Source organism: Syngnathoides biaculeatus, chromosome 6 (assembly GCF_019802595.1).
Source record: "Syngnathoides biaculeatus isolate LvHL_M chromosome 6, ASM1980259v1, whole genome shotgun sequence".
NCBI classification, from domain to species: domain Eukaryota; kingdom Metazoa; phylum Chordata; class Actinopteri; order Syngnathiformes; family Syngnathidae; genus Syngnathoides; species Syngnathoides biaculeatus.
This window is the reverse complement of record NC_084645.1, coordinates 22,790,053-22,807,288: the sequence shown is the minus strand read 5'-3', so window position 1 is coordinate 22,807,288 and position 17,236 is coordinate 22,790,053. Positions and strand designations below refer to the sequence as shown.

The window sequence follows — 17,236 nt, the reverse complement described above, 5'->3', positions numbered from 1 at the left end:
CCAGGAAGAAACAACAAACGTCGCGACTTTTTCTGAACATTTTCCCGTCGTCCTTGTCTTTCAGTCCCCTCCCCTCTCCCTCTCTTTCTCCCTCTCTCTCTCCTCTGCACCCCCCCCCTTCTCCCTCCCTCTCTCGCGGAATCCTATTGATCCAAACCGTCTAATTAGCGGCGTCTGCGCAATGACGCGCATGCGCAGCGGGCATCATCTCAGCCATTTTTTGAAGGAAACTAATTAGCAGGAATAAAGAGCCAAGTGTTTCCCCCCCACGTACACACACACACACACCGTGATCAGAACTCATTCTACCTCTGCGGCTCGCACAGAATCCCTCCGTCCTTCTCCGTGCGCCCCCCCCCCCCACGCACCCCCCTCCACCCCATCCGACCCGACCGCCCACCCAGCCTGCACCCGTCTTGTGTGTTTACTCCAGCCTGCCTGCATGTAGCTTTAATTAACACTGTTTGCTAAACAACTTGGAAGACGGCTGCTCTCTCCTGTTTCTCTCCCCCCCCCCTCCGTCATCCTTCCTTCCTTCGGCCAGGACCGAGCCGAAACAAGACCAAAAAAAAAAAAAAAAAAACAACAAAACGGGGAATGCGCGCTTGCTTTTTCGGACCGCTGCAACTCGGACGCCACCCTCGAGCCTGCGGTGAGCGGAGCCGCTGCAGAAATGTAAGTGAGCCCGTTTGAAACGACGCTTGACTCGCTTGGGAAAAAAAAAAAAAAAAAAAAACGGCGCAGCGCAACGGGTGGCGGTGGTGGTGTAAACAAATACCCACGCGAGGCTTGTCGTGTGGCGTGCCCGCTTGACAACACTCGCACGCGGGGAGAGAACTCTTCAAGTCAACCGCCCCCCCCCCCCTTTCCCCACGCCGACCACCACCTTGCCTGGTTGCAGCTGTGCAGTGCTTGCCCCACGCAGAACTCTCATTTTGTTTGTGTTTGTGTGTGTGTATACACTGTATATGTTGTGTGTGTTTTACCTGCATAGCTCCAATCAGTCCAACTAGGCCAGATACAATAATTTGTCCAACTTCAGTTGAAATGTTCACCCTGGAAGTTAGATGTATAACATTTAGAGGCAAAATAATGTCCTAGTTTCTGTCCTGGTTATGACACGCTTATAAACATCCCTCTCGTATGTGTGTGCGTGTATATATATTACACACGCACACACACACACACAGTAAACAAACTTTAAAAAAAAAAAAAATCTAATTCAACCTTTTAAAAGGTGGACTGTCACCACAAAGTGAGCGTCGTGGTGAATTTAATGCTCGTTAAATCAGAATCCGATGACTTTGTGCCCACAAATGCGCATGAACACAATCACATTTCAAAACTCCACAACGCAAGGCGGCCCGTCATCGCATGAACTCGTGTAGTGCCGAATGTAGGACTGCTTTGTACACTCACAAAAAAAGGATGCATGCATATTACACACACCCTAATATTGTCATATACACGCTCACACATGTTGCACTTTTGTCTGTTACACGATTTATCTTAATTGTTAGCTACACACGATTGTTTGAAAAAAAAAAACAAAAAAAATGTCAACTGAATTCCAGGTCCTTGAATCAGAATTTGACGTGTTTATACACACAACCGGATGTGTACTCAAACATAAGCATAAAAACACACACAGGCACGCACACGATGCACGTTCATGTCTGCTTTATAAGAAAAAAAGCATATTCTAGCATCACTGAAACTGAATGCAAATGTGAATTTCAGGTACTTAGATTGTACACAAAGAACTTTGCTAACACAATCATGTTAAAATTCAGAAGCAGCTTGTATAGTAAGAATGTATTTTAGGTCTTCATAAATGTAAGGTTTGACGTATTTGAAGCAGGACGTACACACACGCGCACACACACACACACGTTAAATGCTGCTTTCCCGTATTTGTGATCAATAGCTGGCCAGGAATGCTCGTATAAATAGTTGCATCTCTGATGGATCCGAGGCTATCGACCGCGGTGTAAATGAAAATCTTTATCAGATTAGAGACTATTCTCGGCCGTTTCGGGCTGACGACTGGCCTGAAAAGACCCCGCGGCGGTGTCCCACGTGAAAACCTGAAGGACCAGCGCGCCGGGCAGGGGTCTGTGGCCTGTGACACCAACGCAGTGCATTAAAGGCCGATCAGAGCTCAGATGTGGGATATATATCTCGGAGATGGAGAGAGGTGAGGAGTGGGGTGGGGGCACCCACTCTGGGTATTGTGAGAGAAAAGGGGGTGGTGGGGCCAGAAGGTGGAAGGTAAATTAAAGTTGCTCCTTGATTTCTAATAAAGGTCAGCAATTACATTGTGGGACAGCAAGAGATCCGTGCATCGATCTACTGGAATTTGCACTCTTTAGTTGCACACTGGATTATATATTTTTCTTTTCATTTTGAATCTGTGCGCAGCCTTGAACAAAATCCAATCATCTAGAAAGAAAAGTCATCAAATGTCGCAATAAAACGGACAGTTCTAAGATGTTATTTCGACGGGTGGTATTTGCTGTCGATTAGTGGTGTGGACACGCAGCCACGCCGTAAATCCAAGTCAACACCGTGCACGGAACATAATGGACTAAAGTCAAAGCATATTTGTGGTCATCTGGACTAAATCCAAGCACAAACGTGCCAGCTACCATCTACAACACTCGGTCTTGTTTGTTTGGTAATTAGAGCTCCCTCACCCCACCGTCAAATGCGTTCGGGATGATGATACAGTGGCTTTAAAACGCTGCTTTTATCTCTGTGTGGCAATTTAGCCGAAGCCCTTTAGCTCCGAAGCGTTCAGTTGGTTATTTAATCCGATCCCCTGAGGAATATTACGGACCTCCTGCGTAGCCCTCACCCGCATTCCTTCACCTAGTTTTGGCGCTTACGCTATTGATTTCCCCCATTTAAAGGCTAGCGCTAACGCTAACCCCTGAGTAACCGGCCGGTTTGTTGCGCACTCTGAAAGCGCTATTGAAGAAATGCTATCCGAGGACTTTGATCAATGGTCTCCGCTGTTACGCAATATGATTTACATGACTCATTTGTTTCACCCCCCGCCCCTCCTTTCATTCTCTTGTGTCGCCGTCTTCCTTTCGCTCCCGTGCAGGTGGGGTGGTGATGCTCAGCAGCTGTAGCCTCCGCTATGGACATCGGTGAGGGAGGAGGAGGAGGAGGAGGAGGGGACGGAGGGGGAGGAGCGGACAGAGATGCGGACCTCGGTCCCCGGGCTTTATGTCGCCCTCTCCTGTCCCCGGCATCCGTCCCCGAGCAGGGGTCGGCCTCTCGTACCTCCGCCGGGGCTCCTTCCAAAGAGCTCGCGACTCCGCGTGAGAAGCAGGGTGAGGTGGGCGCCGAGGGGTCCCGGGCCGGAGGAGAGATCCAGGCAGGAGGGGGGCGGAAGGACGGACGCTGTCACGCACGTCAGGACGACGGGGCGTGCCAAAAGCGGTGGATGAAAGAGATCTTCTGGGAGGGAAATCCGTCAGAAACGGCGGGTGTCTCAAAATCCGTCGGCGGCGTCAGAGGAGGGGAGGAGAAAGAAGAGGAGGAGGCCATCTCAAACCAAAGCCAAACCAAATCCAAATGTTCTTTATTACCTCAACAGAGCCAGCAAAGCGCTTCTTCCAGCACGGCGAAGGCCAGTGGCACGCTCGACCGCAAAACAGCCGCCTCTCCAAAGTCCTCCCAGACTCCCCCCGCGTCTCCAAAAGCCTCCTCTTTTCTTTCCACCTCTCCAAAGCACTTCACCTGTCCCTCTTACACTTCTGCCCTGCTGAGCGACACAGAGGCAAAAGACCTAACAGGAGATCAGGGCTGGATTTCGAGGTTTCCTCAGAGCTTTAAATCCCAGCAGTCGGCTCTGGCTTTCCCACTGGCAGGTGTGGAGGGAGCCAGTGCGCCTGCCGAGGACGACGGGCCGCCAGGGGTTCCTCACTCTTCCATTTCCAACGGAAATGGTGCCAAAGCTCCGGAACCAAAAGACAGCCCGCTTGAGACGGATATGGACGAGGAGCGAGACCACGAAGTGGAAGAGAAGGGAGCTGTCCCCAAAAACCTTAACCAAGAGCTCTCCCCAAATTCGCTGACGAATCACATGACTGTCATGCACTCGCGCAATTCCTGCAAGACGCTGAAGTGCCCCAAGTGCAACTGGCACTACAAGTCTCAGCATACGCTGCAACTCCACATGAAAGAGAAACACCCCGAGCCAGGCGGCCAGTGTGTGTGCGGCACCTCCGGCAGGAAGTGCGTTTGCGGCAATTCGACACGGGGCGCGTGCGGCTACTGCAGTTCAGGGAAACCCCATCCCCGCTTGGCCCGGGGCGAAACCTACGCCTGTGGCTACAAGCCCTACCGCTGTGAGGTGTGCGACTACGCGACTTCTTCGAAAGGCAACCTCAGCATACACATGCAGTCGGATAAACACCTCAACAATGTGCAAAATGGGGGGCACGCCAGTGGCCAGATGCACACTTCGCACGTTAGTACCAACAACAGTAGCTCCTCGAACGGGGCAACGCTCGACGAGCAAACTTACAAGCACTCTCTTTCGATCCCCGCATCCGCCGCTCAGCCGGCCAAGCTGACGCTACCGGCGCAGTCTCCCTCGCACGGCAAGCGGTGGCGCTGTGACGTCTGCGACTACGAAACCAGCATCGCCCGCAACCTGCGCATACACACCACCAGTGAGAAACACACACATAACATGCTGAGGCTGCAGAGGGGCTACTACCTGTCCCACTGCAGGGGCCTTAGTCCCCATCTGAAACAGTTACAGAACGCAGGTACGGTCCGCGACAAACCCTTCATTGTTATTTTAGTAAATGAACAAAACCATAAACCTTTTCGATGTTCCAGGTGGAGAGCTGTCCCTGAACATGAGACTGACCACGGAACAAATCGGAGAACAGCCCGTCAGCCTCGGTTCTACGCTGACTCCTTCCCCGTCGCCTTCGCCCTCACCCCCGCCAGCCTTGTCTTTGTCTCCCACCGGACCACTCTCCCAGGGTGTGTTCCAGTGCCTGGTCTGCTCCTGCTTTTCGTCCGATAGCTTAGAATCGGTGGAGCAGCACCTGAACGCCCCTCGCTCCCTGCCCCAGTCCGAATGGTGCTCCCTGGTCGCCGGCGGCTGCCACTGCAGGCTCTGCGGCTACACCACCCCGCTGAGGGCCAACTTCTCCTTGCACTGCCAGACTGACAGGCACAGAACCCGCTACCAGCTCGCGGCTCACGTTCAAGAAGGGGGTGACCGGGGTCAGGAAGGCGCCGCCTTGATAGCTAAGGGCAACCCTATTCAGCTGAGGTGCAACCTGTGCGAATACGCAACGGGCAGTTTGGAGAAGCTACAAGGACATTCCCGGAGTTCCCACCACGAGTCCAGTGTTCGGGTTTACAGAGTAAGCACTGACCCTGGAAAAACTATTTCTTCAGGCTACACCATTTGAAACTAACACTGTGGCTACATGGTCTTCTCCTTCCAGTTCCTGCAGCAGTACGATGGCGAGGTCGATGGTGGTTTGAGTCTGTTCCATTGTCTCCTATGCAACCACTCTTCGTCCTCCAAGCTTCAAGTTCTGAAACACAGTCAAACGCCGACTCATCAGCAGAGGGAGGGGCTGCTGCAGCTACAGCCGATGGGGGGAGAGGAGCTGGCAGCCATTTTCACCATCACAAAAAACCCCGATGGGGTCACAGGTGAGAAAATGAACCGTGGAAGCGCATTTGGTGTCCAGCTGCATTTGTTCGACACGAGAAACGAGGCCCGGGGATTCAGATGAAAAGTGAGAAAATGAGTAATGGCTGATGCTGAGCTATTGCTCTGGTAAATTGATCAGTCGATACGCATCCTTGTTCTATCCCCGATCGCCGCTGTGGGGGGCTAACTAGCGCCTGCTGATCAATGAACCAATACAAATCCGCCGGACAAAGATGGTGGAGGTTGAGTCGAGGCACGTCGTAAATCTACGCGATACCTCGGTGGTTTATGGTTTCTCACGTCGTGTCTCCTGAAGTCGGAATATTAAATCCAACACTTATGCTACACATCCTACTTTGTGATTTGTCTGAATTGAGATTCATCAAGGCGAACTGATTGTCTTCCAAGTCCAAACTAGCTCGACTTCACCTTTGAGGAGACTAACGGAGAATCAATATAGGATATCGAGGCAGGCGAGAAGGAAGCGTGCGCCTCACACGTCAATGTTTTCAATAAGGGGGTCAGCTAGAAAATAATACATGATGAGCTTGACTGCGAATCTCTGAGTATTCGGAATAATCATTATTATATTGTCATCTCTCAGGAGAACTTAATGAGGATGTGGAAAATTGCGGCGAGGTCCTAACTGGCCCTTCGGAGCAAACCAAAGACAACTTGGGGGTTAAGCAGAGTCATAATGAGACAGGTATTTCTGCTTACAAGAAAAAAATTGTTTGATAGCCGAATTATGGCGTGATGTTGTCCAAAGGAATATTGACATTTTCTGACGTTTCTGAAGAAAATGTGGCCGAGGAGGGAGACAAGAGGGAGTCGTTCAAGCGTCAGGCAACTGGACGTGGGGAAATGGAAAACTCCAACACAACCAAACGACCACGAACACACCAGCAAGGCGAGAACCGGCAGGTAAGCGGTTGACACCTACATAAACAAGAAAGTCATCTTTAACCATTTTCCCTCACATTCTCTCATCCTTAGACTGTCCAGTGCCCTTTGTGCCAAGCTCAAATTCCGTACGCACGCCTTCGACCGCATCTCACGCACGTGCACAGCGTGGCACAGGACTGCGTAGATAAGCTCATCGGCGCAGTAAGTGGATGCAAAGTCCGCCATTTGTTGTGTTTGCGTCTTGTGGCGTTTAACACGAGAAAATGAGCAGGCGAGGAGATGGGGGGAGGGGGGACGAGTGAAATGTAGAGAGACAATTCCATTACGAAGGCACCGGAGAGCAAAAGGCGGCGGCTTTTTGAATGCGCGTTAAAGGAGCTCGCCGCCATCGTTGTCGACGCGGACGAACTGTCTTTTCTTTGGAGTGGAATGTTTGACTGCGGGAGTAAGGGAAAAAGTGATTCTATAATGCATCTTTAAGTAGCCCTCTATACTCAAAAGTGCAGACAAGCTAAAAAAAAAAAAAAAAAAAAAAAAAAAATGTGTGTTGTTGGGAGCGGGGTGGGGTGGGGGGCTGCTTTTTACTGTGACTCTCCCGCTAACAAAGACCGGTCATCTATCCACATCACCATCCTCCAGCTTCCTGGCCCCATATGCTAAGTGGCCTTTGTTTCCTGCTCTTTTTGCCTCCACTTCACGTACCGCTTTTCACCCTTTCTCCCCTCTGCTGTACCCCCACCCCCTACTCTTATCATTCGTATTCTGCAGTCTCTGTCCCTGCTCCTCCCTTTCTGTCTCTCAATTTCTGACACATTGTACCCTCCCTAACTGGCTCTCGCCAAGGCCGTTTTTTTGTTCATTGCCCCTTACGTCCTCCCTCCCTCTCCCCGGTCTCTCGTTTTCATTTTCTTCACCCTTTAGCGCTTACCAGCCCCTTCCGAACACACCCACACCTACTACCATCCTCCATCCCGTCGTACACCACCTCCCTCACTCACTCACTCTGATAGTAATTGAGGTTCATTAATTCAGACTGAGGTGATGATGGCCATTATGTACCTTGCTTTCCAATTACGCTCTCTAGATTAAGCCTGACCTTCAGTTTTCGCTGCGGCGTGTGTACGCCGTGGTCTCGTCTCTCTTCTTATAAAGCGGTTACACGGCGAAAACTCTTGTCATGTAAATCTCATTTTTACCCTTCCACCCATTCCGAAGTGGGCCACTTCGCACGGATGGCGCGTTGTGCTCTCGGAGCTGCGAATGGTGATTCTCTATATGAAAAATGATTTTAAATAAAATGTCATTATTCAGCTCGGTAAAGTTTTATTAAACCCCCGAGGCATGTAGGAGGGCGTCATCGGCGCTGAAGGGCAGAGTCACATATCTCAACCATGTACACTTATTACCAAGTTGATGTGCCTTGCTGCTTACAGTTCTGTGCAGACACCCAAGATAAAAAAAAAATACACTTAAAGATTCACTGTTGAATGTTTCATGATATTAGGACAGGGAGTGTAGCCTCGTCGTGTTTATACGTCTTGCAATTTGTCTGCTATTAAGCTGTACAATTAAACATGTTTTATTCATCACGTTGGCCAAAGAAAAACGTTGTTGGCCCCTTTCTTTTACTGAGAATTGCTCAAGCCTTGCTATTTTCAAATGAACATCTTCAAAAGAGCAAAACACACACAAGACGCATTTTCTGTCTTTCAGGTCGCACCGTCCATGGAGCAAGTTCAGCCTCAGCGGGAGATTGAACTCCCATCTGACCTGTGCACGGATGATACACTGAAAAGTCAAAACGTGAAAAATAGCCAGTCACGTGCTTTTCATACGATGGATTCCATGACCTCAGCTGAGTCCCCGAAAAAGAAAAGTAGGTTGAAGAACTTGAACACAGTTTGCTTCTGTCTAAAAAACACTCAAACACCCATTTTCCCAATGTATTTTTCAGACGTTCCAGGAGAGAACACGGAGGGAAATGTAGCCGCACCCAAAGATGTTACAGCTCTGCTCACCCCACCTCTTGAAGACAACGCCACTCACCCTTCCAACGGAAGACTGGCTCCTCAATCTCTGACTCACACACCTCCCTCCTCCCCGACCGCCGACCTCCCTCTGCTTTCCGATCGCCATGGTTACCGGTTCCGTTGCAGCAGGTGCAGCTTGGCGTTCCCCACTCAGGAGAAGCTCCAGCTTCACTGGCAGTACCACGCCATGAGGGCGGCAACAGAATGCCCGCTCTGCTCCAGACAGTGTCGCAGTCAGGAGGCCCTGCAGAGACACATGCAGAATACACACTCGCAGCCGGATAACGGTGCAGCCTCACTGCCTCATCTGACGCAATACGTAGAGCACAGTAAGAGCTCATTCCAACAAGACGTCAGTCTATCGCCCCAACTTGCCCAAGAAGCCGGTGAGGATGACGAGATGGAAGAAGAACTGCAAGAAGAGGAAGAAGGAAAGGAACACAGAGAGGCGTGGAAAACTAAAGACAAAGACCTAACTGGTGAAACTGGCGGGGGTGACGACCAATTAACCGAACCGGAAAAAGTACTGAATGATGGAATTTCATCAGAGCCCAGTTCCATTTCTCTGACCAAAAAGAGCTGTAACCCAACAATGGACCGATATTTGGATCCAGCAAGGCCGTACAAGTGCACTGTGTGTTCTGAATCTTTTACCCAGAAGACAATTCTTCTGGTTCACTACAATTCAGTGTCCCATCTCCACCGAGCCAGGCGAGCCCTGCAGGAATCGAACACAAATATCTCTGCCCCAGAGGCTCCCCGTGGCCAAGATCCTCGACCCTACCGATGCAGGCTGTGTGGCGTGGGCTACAGCCAGAGCTCCACGTTGGACATACATCTACGCTCAGTTCTTCACCAAACGAGAGCTCGTGCTGCGCAGAACCAAGGTACACAAACACCAGTGTCTAGTGGAGCTACTCCAGTATCTGCCACGACCACAGCTTCTACTACTACTCAGTCTCCTATTACTGGTAAGGAGGTGTGTAGTTTGCCTTTAACCAAGAAGCCAGATGCAACTACTACTACTACTACTACTACTACTACTAGTACAACATCGGGATCAGTTACTGAGTTCCAATCGAGTGTCTCAACCGATTGTCACCAGGCTAAAAAGAGAGTTGCAGAACTGATAGCATCAAGAAACCAGCTACTACTAATTCAACAGCAGCATTTGGCCCAGGCACAGGCCCAAGCCCAGTTACAACACACAGCACTGCTCCAGGCCCAAGCGATGCAGCATCTCCCTCTCGGACCAGAGAGTCTCTTTCAGCACTTCTCTTTGGCACCGGACAACTTGCTGTCTCTGCAGCAACAACTTCTTCTGCCATTTTACTTTCCGGGAGACGTGAAACTTAACACAGAGTTGGCAATAAGGCGCTTGGAACAAACCCAATCTGAGTCAGCCAAGTCTATCCCGAGTGAACAGATTAATGGAGAGGCCAAAAGAGAGAACAACCCTCAAACAGATGAAAAACACATTCAGAATCAATTTTCATCCCCAGATGACATCCAAACAAAAGATATGACATTTGACGCTCAAGTTGAATACGGCCTTGAATCCTCCAGCAGCCCAAAAGAAAAAGAATGCATCAGAAGTCTTATTGACGAAAAGGAAATCTCTCCTCCTGTTGTTAAAAATGAGTCTCAAACACAGGAAAATGATTCATCCACAGTTCAAGTCTCAAAATCACAGTGCCCTCCACCAAGAGTCCCATATGCTGCTGTGAACGGGGAAGCTCTTAGGACTTTGTTGCAGAGTTATGGCTATGAGTTAGCGTTACAGTATATACAAAGTAGACACAGGCACCAGCAGCAGATTGCAACCCAAATGCTAAATATGAGAAACGAATCTTCGGATGTTCACAAAGTGGAAATATATTCGGGGGAAGAAAAAAATCCAACTGGAGCGTTTGGGGGAAGGCCGCAAAGCTGTAATGCGGATATCAAAAATGAAGTTGAAGACGTGCAGCGTTTCCAAGGGGAACATAATCGAGGCACATGTGATGAGATTGATGAACAGGCAAACAAAGAGAGAGACTGCTGCGGAAGAGGAAAGAAGTGTAGCGATTGTGGGAAGTTTTTTTCAGATGCCATGATTTTAAAAAGTCACCAGGAATACATTCACAGACAAGTGCTTCCCACTGCCGCGCTAGAGCGGTTTTCCAGAGAATACCGACTACAATACGATCAATTGTACCCCCTGAATGAGAAAAAATCTGGAGAGGATTCATCTCAGAGTACACAATTTACAATTCCGGCGACATCCTCAGAATCAGAACTCGTATCTGAAGCTGATAAATCTCAACTCAAGACAAACAAACCTCTGTCCTCATGTTTGGAGACTGATAAAAAACCATGCGCTACAGCTGAAGACCTAACAACTGCCTCTGAACCCTCTACTGCACAGTCTTCTTCTCAACCTCAAATACATCCCCAAAGAGAGGTACCCCTTACAAGCACTTCATCAACTGTCACTTCTCAAAACACATCACCAGTGATTTCCATGTCTGTTCCCTTACCAAAACTACCTATGCTTCCTCTGTCCCAGCTTTCTATTCCCCCATTGACTTTACCAAAGCTTCCCTTACCCCCAATTCCTTTTCCGATGGACCTACCGCTCATTCCTCCAGTAGTGATGCAGTCTGTGGGTCTGCAGCCCCAAACTTGGTTAGACTCGAGTGTGAACCCAGAGCTGGCAAAACTCTACCAGTCTCAACTGCTTAGGCAACAGGCATCTATTAGTTCAGCAGTGATTTCACAACCATCTCAGCTAAGCCCAGCACTGCTCAGCCAGCCTGCTGAAGTTAATACTTCGCTGCTGAATCAACCAGTTCAGAGCAGCTCCGTTCCGACAGGAGGGCACAAACCCCAAGTCAGCCCAACGTTACTGGAGCAACAGCAAAGCAAGAGAACCCGCACTCGAATCTCTGAGGAACAGCTGGCTATTCTGAGAAAACACTTTGACATCAACAGTCTCCCTAGCGACGATGAGCTAAACACAATATCTGGTCAGTCTGGTCTACCACACAAAGTCATCAAACACTGGTTTCGGAACACCCTTTTTAAAGAGCGCCAACGTGACAAGGACTCACCATATAATTTCAACAACCCACCAACCACAGCCCTTGAGGAGTCCAGAGAGGAAGTCGCACAGACAATGTCTCCATCTTCCCCCTCACCACCGCCGACAGACATGTCCCATCAAACTCACTCAGTTGACATCCAAAGAAGCAATACCCACAGGGGCAGGCGCTCTTCTCGAACCCGTTTTACAGAGAAGCAGCTGGATATGCTGCAGGGTTTTTTTGAAACAACTCCCTATCCTAGAGAGGAGGAATATGACCGGCTATCAGCCCTATTGTCTCTTCCAAACAGAGTCATTGTGGTATGGTTCCAAAACGCTAGGCAAAGAGCCCGCAAGAGCCAGGACAGAATGGCCGATGACGGAATTGAGGGGACAAGCCAGCTTGACTCTATCAGAAAGAGAGACGGATACTACAAGAATGATGATATGGAGGGTAACGGCAATGGGGATGAAGGGCAAGGTGACACTCACAATGAAAATTCCATGGATCTGACATATGAGTACTATACCCATCCAGACTCCCCTTCCCCTGATTCCTCTACTATTTATACAGAAAGCGAGAATTCGCTGGGCACTGAAGAATTAACAACTACTGTCAAGAAACTAGAAAATAAAACAGCCACACCTCAAATGAGCAAAAATGTTAAAAGGGAAAGTACAGGTATACACCCCGAGAGCAACGAAATAGTGCAGGCAGTGAAAAGTGTGTCCTACCCAGAAGCTGAGAATCTGATCGAACCTCAGCGAGAGAGTTCAGCAGAAAAACCCCAACCTCGTGCTTCTGCCCTTCCAGAAACCACGGAACAGAACGGCCCACCAACGCCTCATGCAATCCAGGAACCCATCGAGAGTTCATCCCCAAATAAAAGTGTCAAAAAACCTTCAGGGACATCACCGAGGTTCCCTTCATCTCCAGAGTCTGACAATAACCACACTCGCCAGCCTGATGCCTCCTCCTGTCTATCCGCTGAGACTCAGTCGCTAAACCAACTCCCAGTCCCAAACCTGTTTCAGTGCAATCTATGCCCAATGTCACTGCCATCATTGCAGATATGGCAGGAACATCAGACAAGGCACCTCCTTGCGGCTCAGTCGCAGGTCCAACTCCTTCATTCTGGCTTCACGGAAAGAACCTTGCCATACATGATGCTCCACTCAAACCACTCCCTGATGGCCAGCCAAATGCTCTCAGGTGCTATGACACCGTTGCACCCTAATCCCACAAGTCCCATGGCTTCACACATAAATAGCACACAAGTTAAGAACTCACTCGCTGACCTGTCTCAGAGTTCCTTGAAGCAGAACACAAAGCTAATGTCCGAGGGCAGTTTTGATGTTCAAAGGTATAGCAGAGAGGCTGAGGAAGAGCACAGAAGGGACAAGCGCCAGAGAACCACGATCACCCCAGAACAGCTTGAAGTGTTGTATCAGCGTTATAGCCTAGACTCCAACCCCACCAGAGGAGTCCTGGAGGGCATTGCACAGGATGTGGGTCTCACAAGAAGAGTAGTTCAGGTACTTGATCGAAGAAATTACAGAGAAAATAAATTGTTTTCTTATCTAGAATCTTAAACATGCTGTTCTTTTTATTACACAGGTCTGGTTTCAAAACACACGGGCGAGAGAGAGAAAAGGGCAGTTCAGGTCAATGGGGCCGGGTTCAAGTTTCAGCATGGGCTTGAACCACCTCCGCTGTCCATTTTGCAGGGCTCTGTTTAAGGTGAAGAGTGCTCTGGATGCCCACATGAGATCACGTCACTGGGTAGAGGCTGAAAGAGCAGGCTACAACTTATCAATGAATAATGGATCCAGCGGGCCCAACGAGATGGCTATGTCTTCCGTCATGGACAAACCAGGCCCATCTATCTCCTGTAACGTCGTCCTAAACACTGGCATTGCAACTAGCAACCACAACGAGCGAACAATGAAGCCACCTCTTGCATTTCTGTCCACAACCAATGATCTGACCAACCCAGGGGAGTATGATGACTTCGAGGAAGATGATGAGGAGTTTCAATGTGAAGAGGGTTCAGGTTTGGCTGACCAGGGATCTCAGAGTCCAGAGGGATCAGGGGGTCCAAGCTCGGACTGGGGTGAGACTCTGCAGCAACACCACCATCAGCAGCAACGCCAAAGGACACAGATGAGCCATTTCCAGGTACTCCATCTTAGAGACTTCTACAAGAGCCACCGTACACCAAATCGACATGAGTGTGAGGCACTCGGCCGGGAATTGGGCCTACCTCACCGTGTTGTGCAGGTAATTGTTTTTGGGGTGGGGTAGCAAAAAGAGGAAGAAAAAAAAAATCTAATCAATTGAAGATCAAATTTGATCAGAACACTCAATTGATGGAAGATAAAAAAAACTGTGTGCGATAAGATGTACGCTTTCAAATGTGTTTTCAGGTATGGTTCCAGAATGCCAGAGCCAAGGAGAAGAGGGCAAGAACCTTGAGCTCGGACTCTGCAGAAAGAGAGCAAGCGGAGCTGACAGCAGCGGCGGGGGAGAGAGACCGGGCTTAAAGAGGGTCCCTTTACGTTATTCTACTTTGCCCTTAAACCTCCTGTCTACTGTCAACCTCTTACACAAAACTTCACATTGCTGCCAAACCTGATTCCTGAGCACCCCAAAGATGCAGAGCCACTGTGGCCCAAAGAGAACCCTTTTCAGCTGAAAGTAAGCCCAAACCAAGCGCTTTCTACGCCAACTTTTTCTCTTTTTTTTTTTGCGCGCAGTTCCGTCTTTCCTTGTTGCTCCAAGTCGTGTTGTGTCAAGACACCTTTCTACAACCAAATTCTGACTTGGAAAAGAACAACCAACCATGCCACATAGGCCAAAGAGCATTTTCCAAGTATGTGACCTCACTGCCTGGCTAGACCTGCAGTCTACCTCTCACGTCACAATGACAGACTTGATGTGGGCCCGGTCAACCAGACAGTAGGACTAGCAGTGTAGCATTTAGTGCTGGTCTTCTAAAGGCTAAAACAGGAACCGTCAAAGGAATTTTAATGTAAATAGAGTATTCCAAAAGATAGACTTGAAGAAGAAAAAAAAAAAAGAACGCAGTTAAGGATGGAAGATGGGGAGGAAACCAAGTAATATCCTGAAATAGATGGTGGTATTTCCGTTGAGCTTTTGTAAAGACTGACTCAGATTCCAGAGCTCGTAACCAAAATTTTTCACGTCTGTGGTTTTCATCGTGTTTTCGGTAAAACACTTCAGAGCCGACGTCTGTACGGTGAAGGCCGAGCGCTGCGCCGGGTCCAGGAGAAGAACAGACCAAATGGACCGACGCCGTTGCCCGTAGGCAGCGCCGCCCGCCGCAAGCCAATGATGACTCTTCTGTCGTTCGTGGACACCTTCTACGTTCCTTTTGTGGATAATAACCCAAATAGCACAGAACAGAAAGGCCAGTTTGCCCCGAAAAGGGACAAACTATTTTTATAGCACTCAACCATAATACTGTACTGTATATGATAACTTTAACCAAACTCTAATTTACATTGTGTGTGTGTGTCTAGTCAATAGTTTCTTAATATAAATCTTATAAATTTGAGATCAAGCGGTATACTAGTGTGATGATGATGAGAAGATCGTGACCGCTTTGATATGTTCAGGTCAGGATTCAAACTGCCTTTCTGTTCTTGGAATATACCAATGGCTTACCGATGTTCGACAAATATAAAAAGCTTTCTCCGCTCAGGTCAGCAGCTCATTGCGGCTCCTCCTCCTCCTCCAATGTGAACCAGACATTTTCCGTCCTGAAAACGGAAGGGGTCGGGGGGGGGGCACAGTTTAGGTTTGGGACTAAGTATTACATCGAAAAAAAAAAAACATCTGTGTGTGTGTGAAAGATCTGAGCTTTTCACCTCAAATAGATTGTTACAGGAAAGAAAAAAAAATATTGAAACTAAAGTGTTTAATAGCAGTGAGGGGTAAAATGTACAGTATTTAGCTTTTGTAATGGTTGACCCGAGACTTCGTTGGATGTTCGAAACGCGGCTCCGGTTCCCAAACACCGACGAGGAGCTTCTGCGCTGAGCAAAGAGGGGAAAAAAAAAAAAAAAAAAAACTTAACGGTGGATGTTATCGATGTTATTTTTGTACACTTAATTTATTCTTTTCTCCCCTCCCCCCCCTTTTCATTGAAGTGTTTTCTCCCCCCACCCCTTTATTTGCAACCAGTTCTTATCTAATAATACTATAACAGTAATAGCTAAACAATAATTAATGCTTTAAGACAAAAATCCAAAGACGTGATAATACTTTAACCGTAAAACCTACAAAAAAAAAAAGAAATAAGCGCTACTGTGTACTTGCCGATGTTTTGCTGTTTTTAAAAGAAGAAGAAAGGAGTCCTGTCCTCCCTCCCGATATCTAAGCTACTGTTTTTCTGCCTCTCAAAAGCACACTGGTTGTACTCTGTAACCAAAACCCCAAACTAGAGCCATGGCAGTCTGTAATATAGCGGTTCAAGAGTTTTACTTTTCTGGGATTTTTCTTTTTATTTTCCTAATTTTTTGGGGATTATTTTATTTTAACCATAATGTTCAAGTCCAGCCCTTAAGGATGTCCGGTTTGCTGCTAATGTACTGTAGTTTCTAATGTTACTGTAGAAAGATGCATGCTCTGATCGCTTTAATGACTACAAACTGTAATAATGATACCTGCGATGCTGTTGATGAACTGCTCCTGTTATTCTGTCGGAAAGTAATTGGTACGCGGGGCTCAATTCCATCAAGTTGTTTTTTTTTTCTTCCATGAAATGATTCATAGAGGACAGTAGCAAAGGTATTTTTTGTCATACCAGGTAGAAACCTCCGCTTTTCTGATGAATTTGTTTACGTGTCAAACACGAGAACAGTGTCGAAAATATTTGAAGGAGTTCAGCCCCAGAATTTGTACGGTGTCGTTTTTATTTAATTTTTTCTGCGCTCTGACGTCTCGACTCCATTTTCCCAGTGGAAAAAAAAAAAAAAAAAAAAACACAAAACAGCTTTCCAAAGGATGTGGACTGACCAATGCCGTCTTTTGTTCTCAAACCAATGTTTACGACAATACCAATGAGCTTTGTTCAGTACAGAAATGTGCATTCCAAAAAAAAAAAAAAAAAAAAAAAAAAAAAAAAAAAAACAACCCACACACACACACAAAGACAGTTTTTGTACACTTATTTTGCAAGTTTTATTTGATCGAGCTCTCTGGTGACTGTAAGATGTACATATCGGGCTCTCCTGCTGTGAAGGGACGCCATATTGTAGGTAAAACTGATTGCTTTTGTTTTTTCTTTCCCTGGATATGTTGTTGCCATAGTGATGACCAAAAAGATACCTGTGATGTGCACCTGTCCTCATGTCTTGCTCCAGTGGTTTAGTGTGTCACCCCCAACCCCCCCCACCCCACTTCTTCCCCTACGATGTGTTTCTCCCGTATTCCACTGAGCAAAATAAAGTCTGCTTTGGTGCACGCGCCGGTCTCGTCCCTTCGCTCCGACGCTCCGTACTGCGCGCGCCGTG

The 17,236-nt window shown here is 48.1% G+C and overlaps 1 protein-coding gene across 1 annotated transcript; it reads left to right on the top strand.

The window, feature by feature from the left end:
* Positions 1-414: 414 nt before the first annotated feature.
* On the top strand, positions 415-15,473 carry LOC133501750 (zinc finger homeobox protein 3-like). The gene is made up of 11 exons (XM_061821673.1): positions 415-675; positions 3,110-4,787; positions 4,861-5,399; positions 5,484-5,697; positions 6,303-6,404; positions 6,498-6,622; positions 6,695-6,805; positions 8,318-8,480; positions 8,559-13,234; positions 13,317-13,979; positions 14,126-15,473. The coding sequence occupies exons 2-11, from the start codon at positions 3,146-3,148 to the stop codon at positions 14,240-14,242; spliced, it is 8,352 nt and encodes a 2,783-aa protein (XP_061677657.1). The 5' UTR covers positions 415-675; positions 3,110-3,145; the 3' UTR covers positions 14,243-15,473.
* The last annotated feature ends 1,763 nt before the right edge of the window (positions 15,474-17,236 follow it).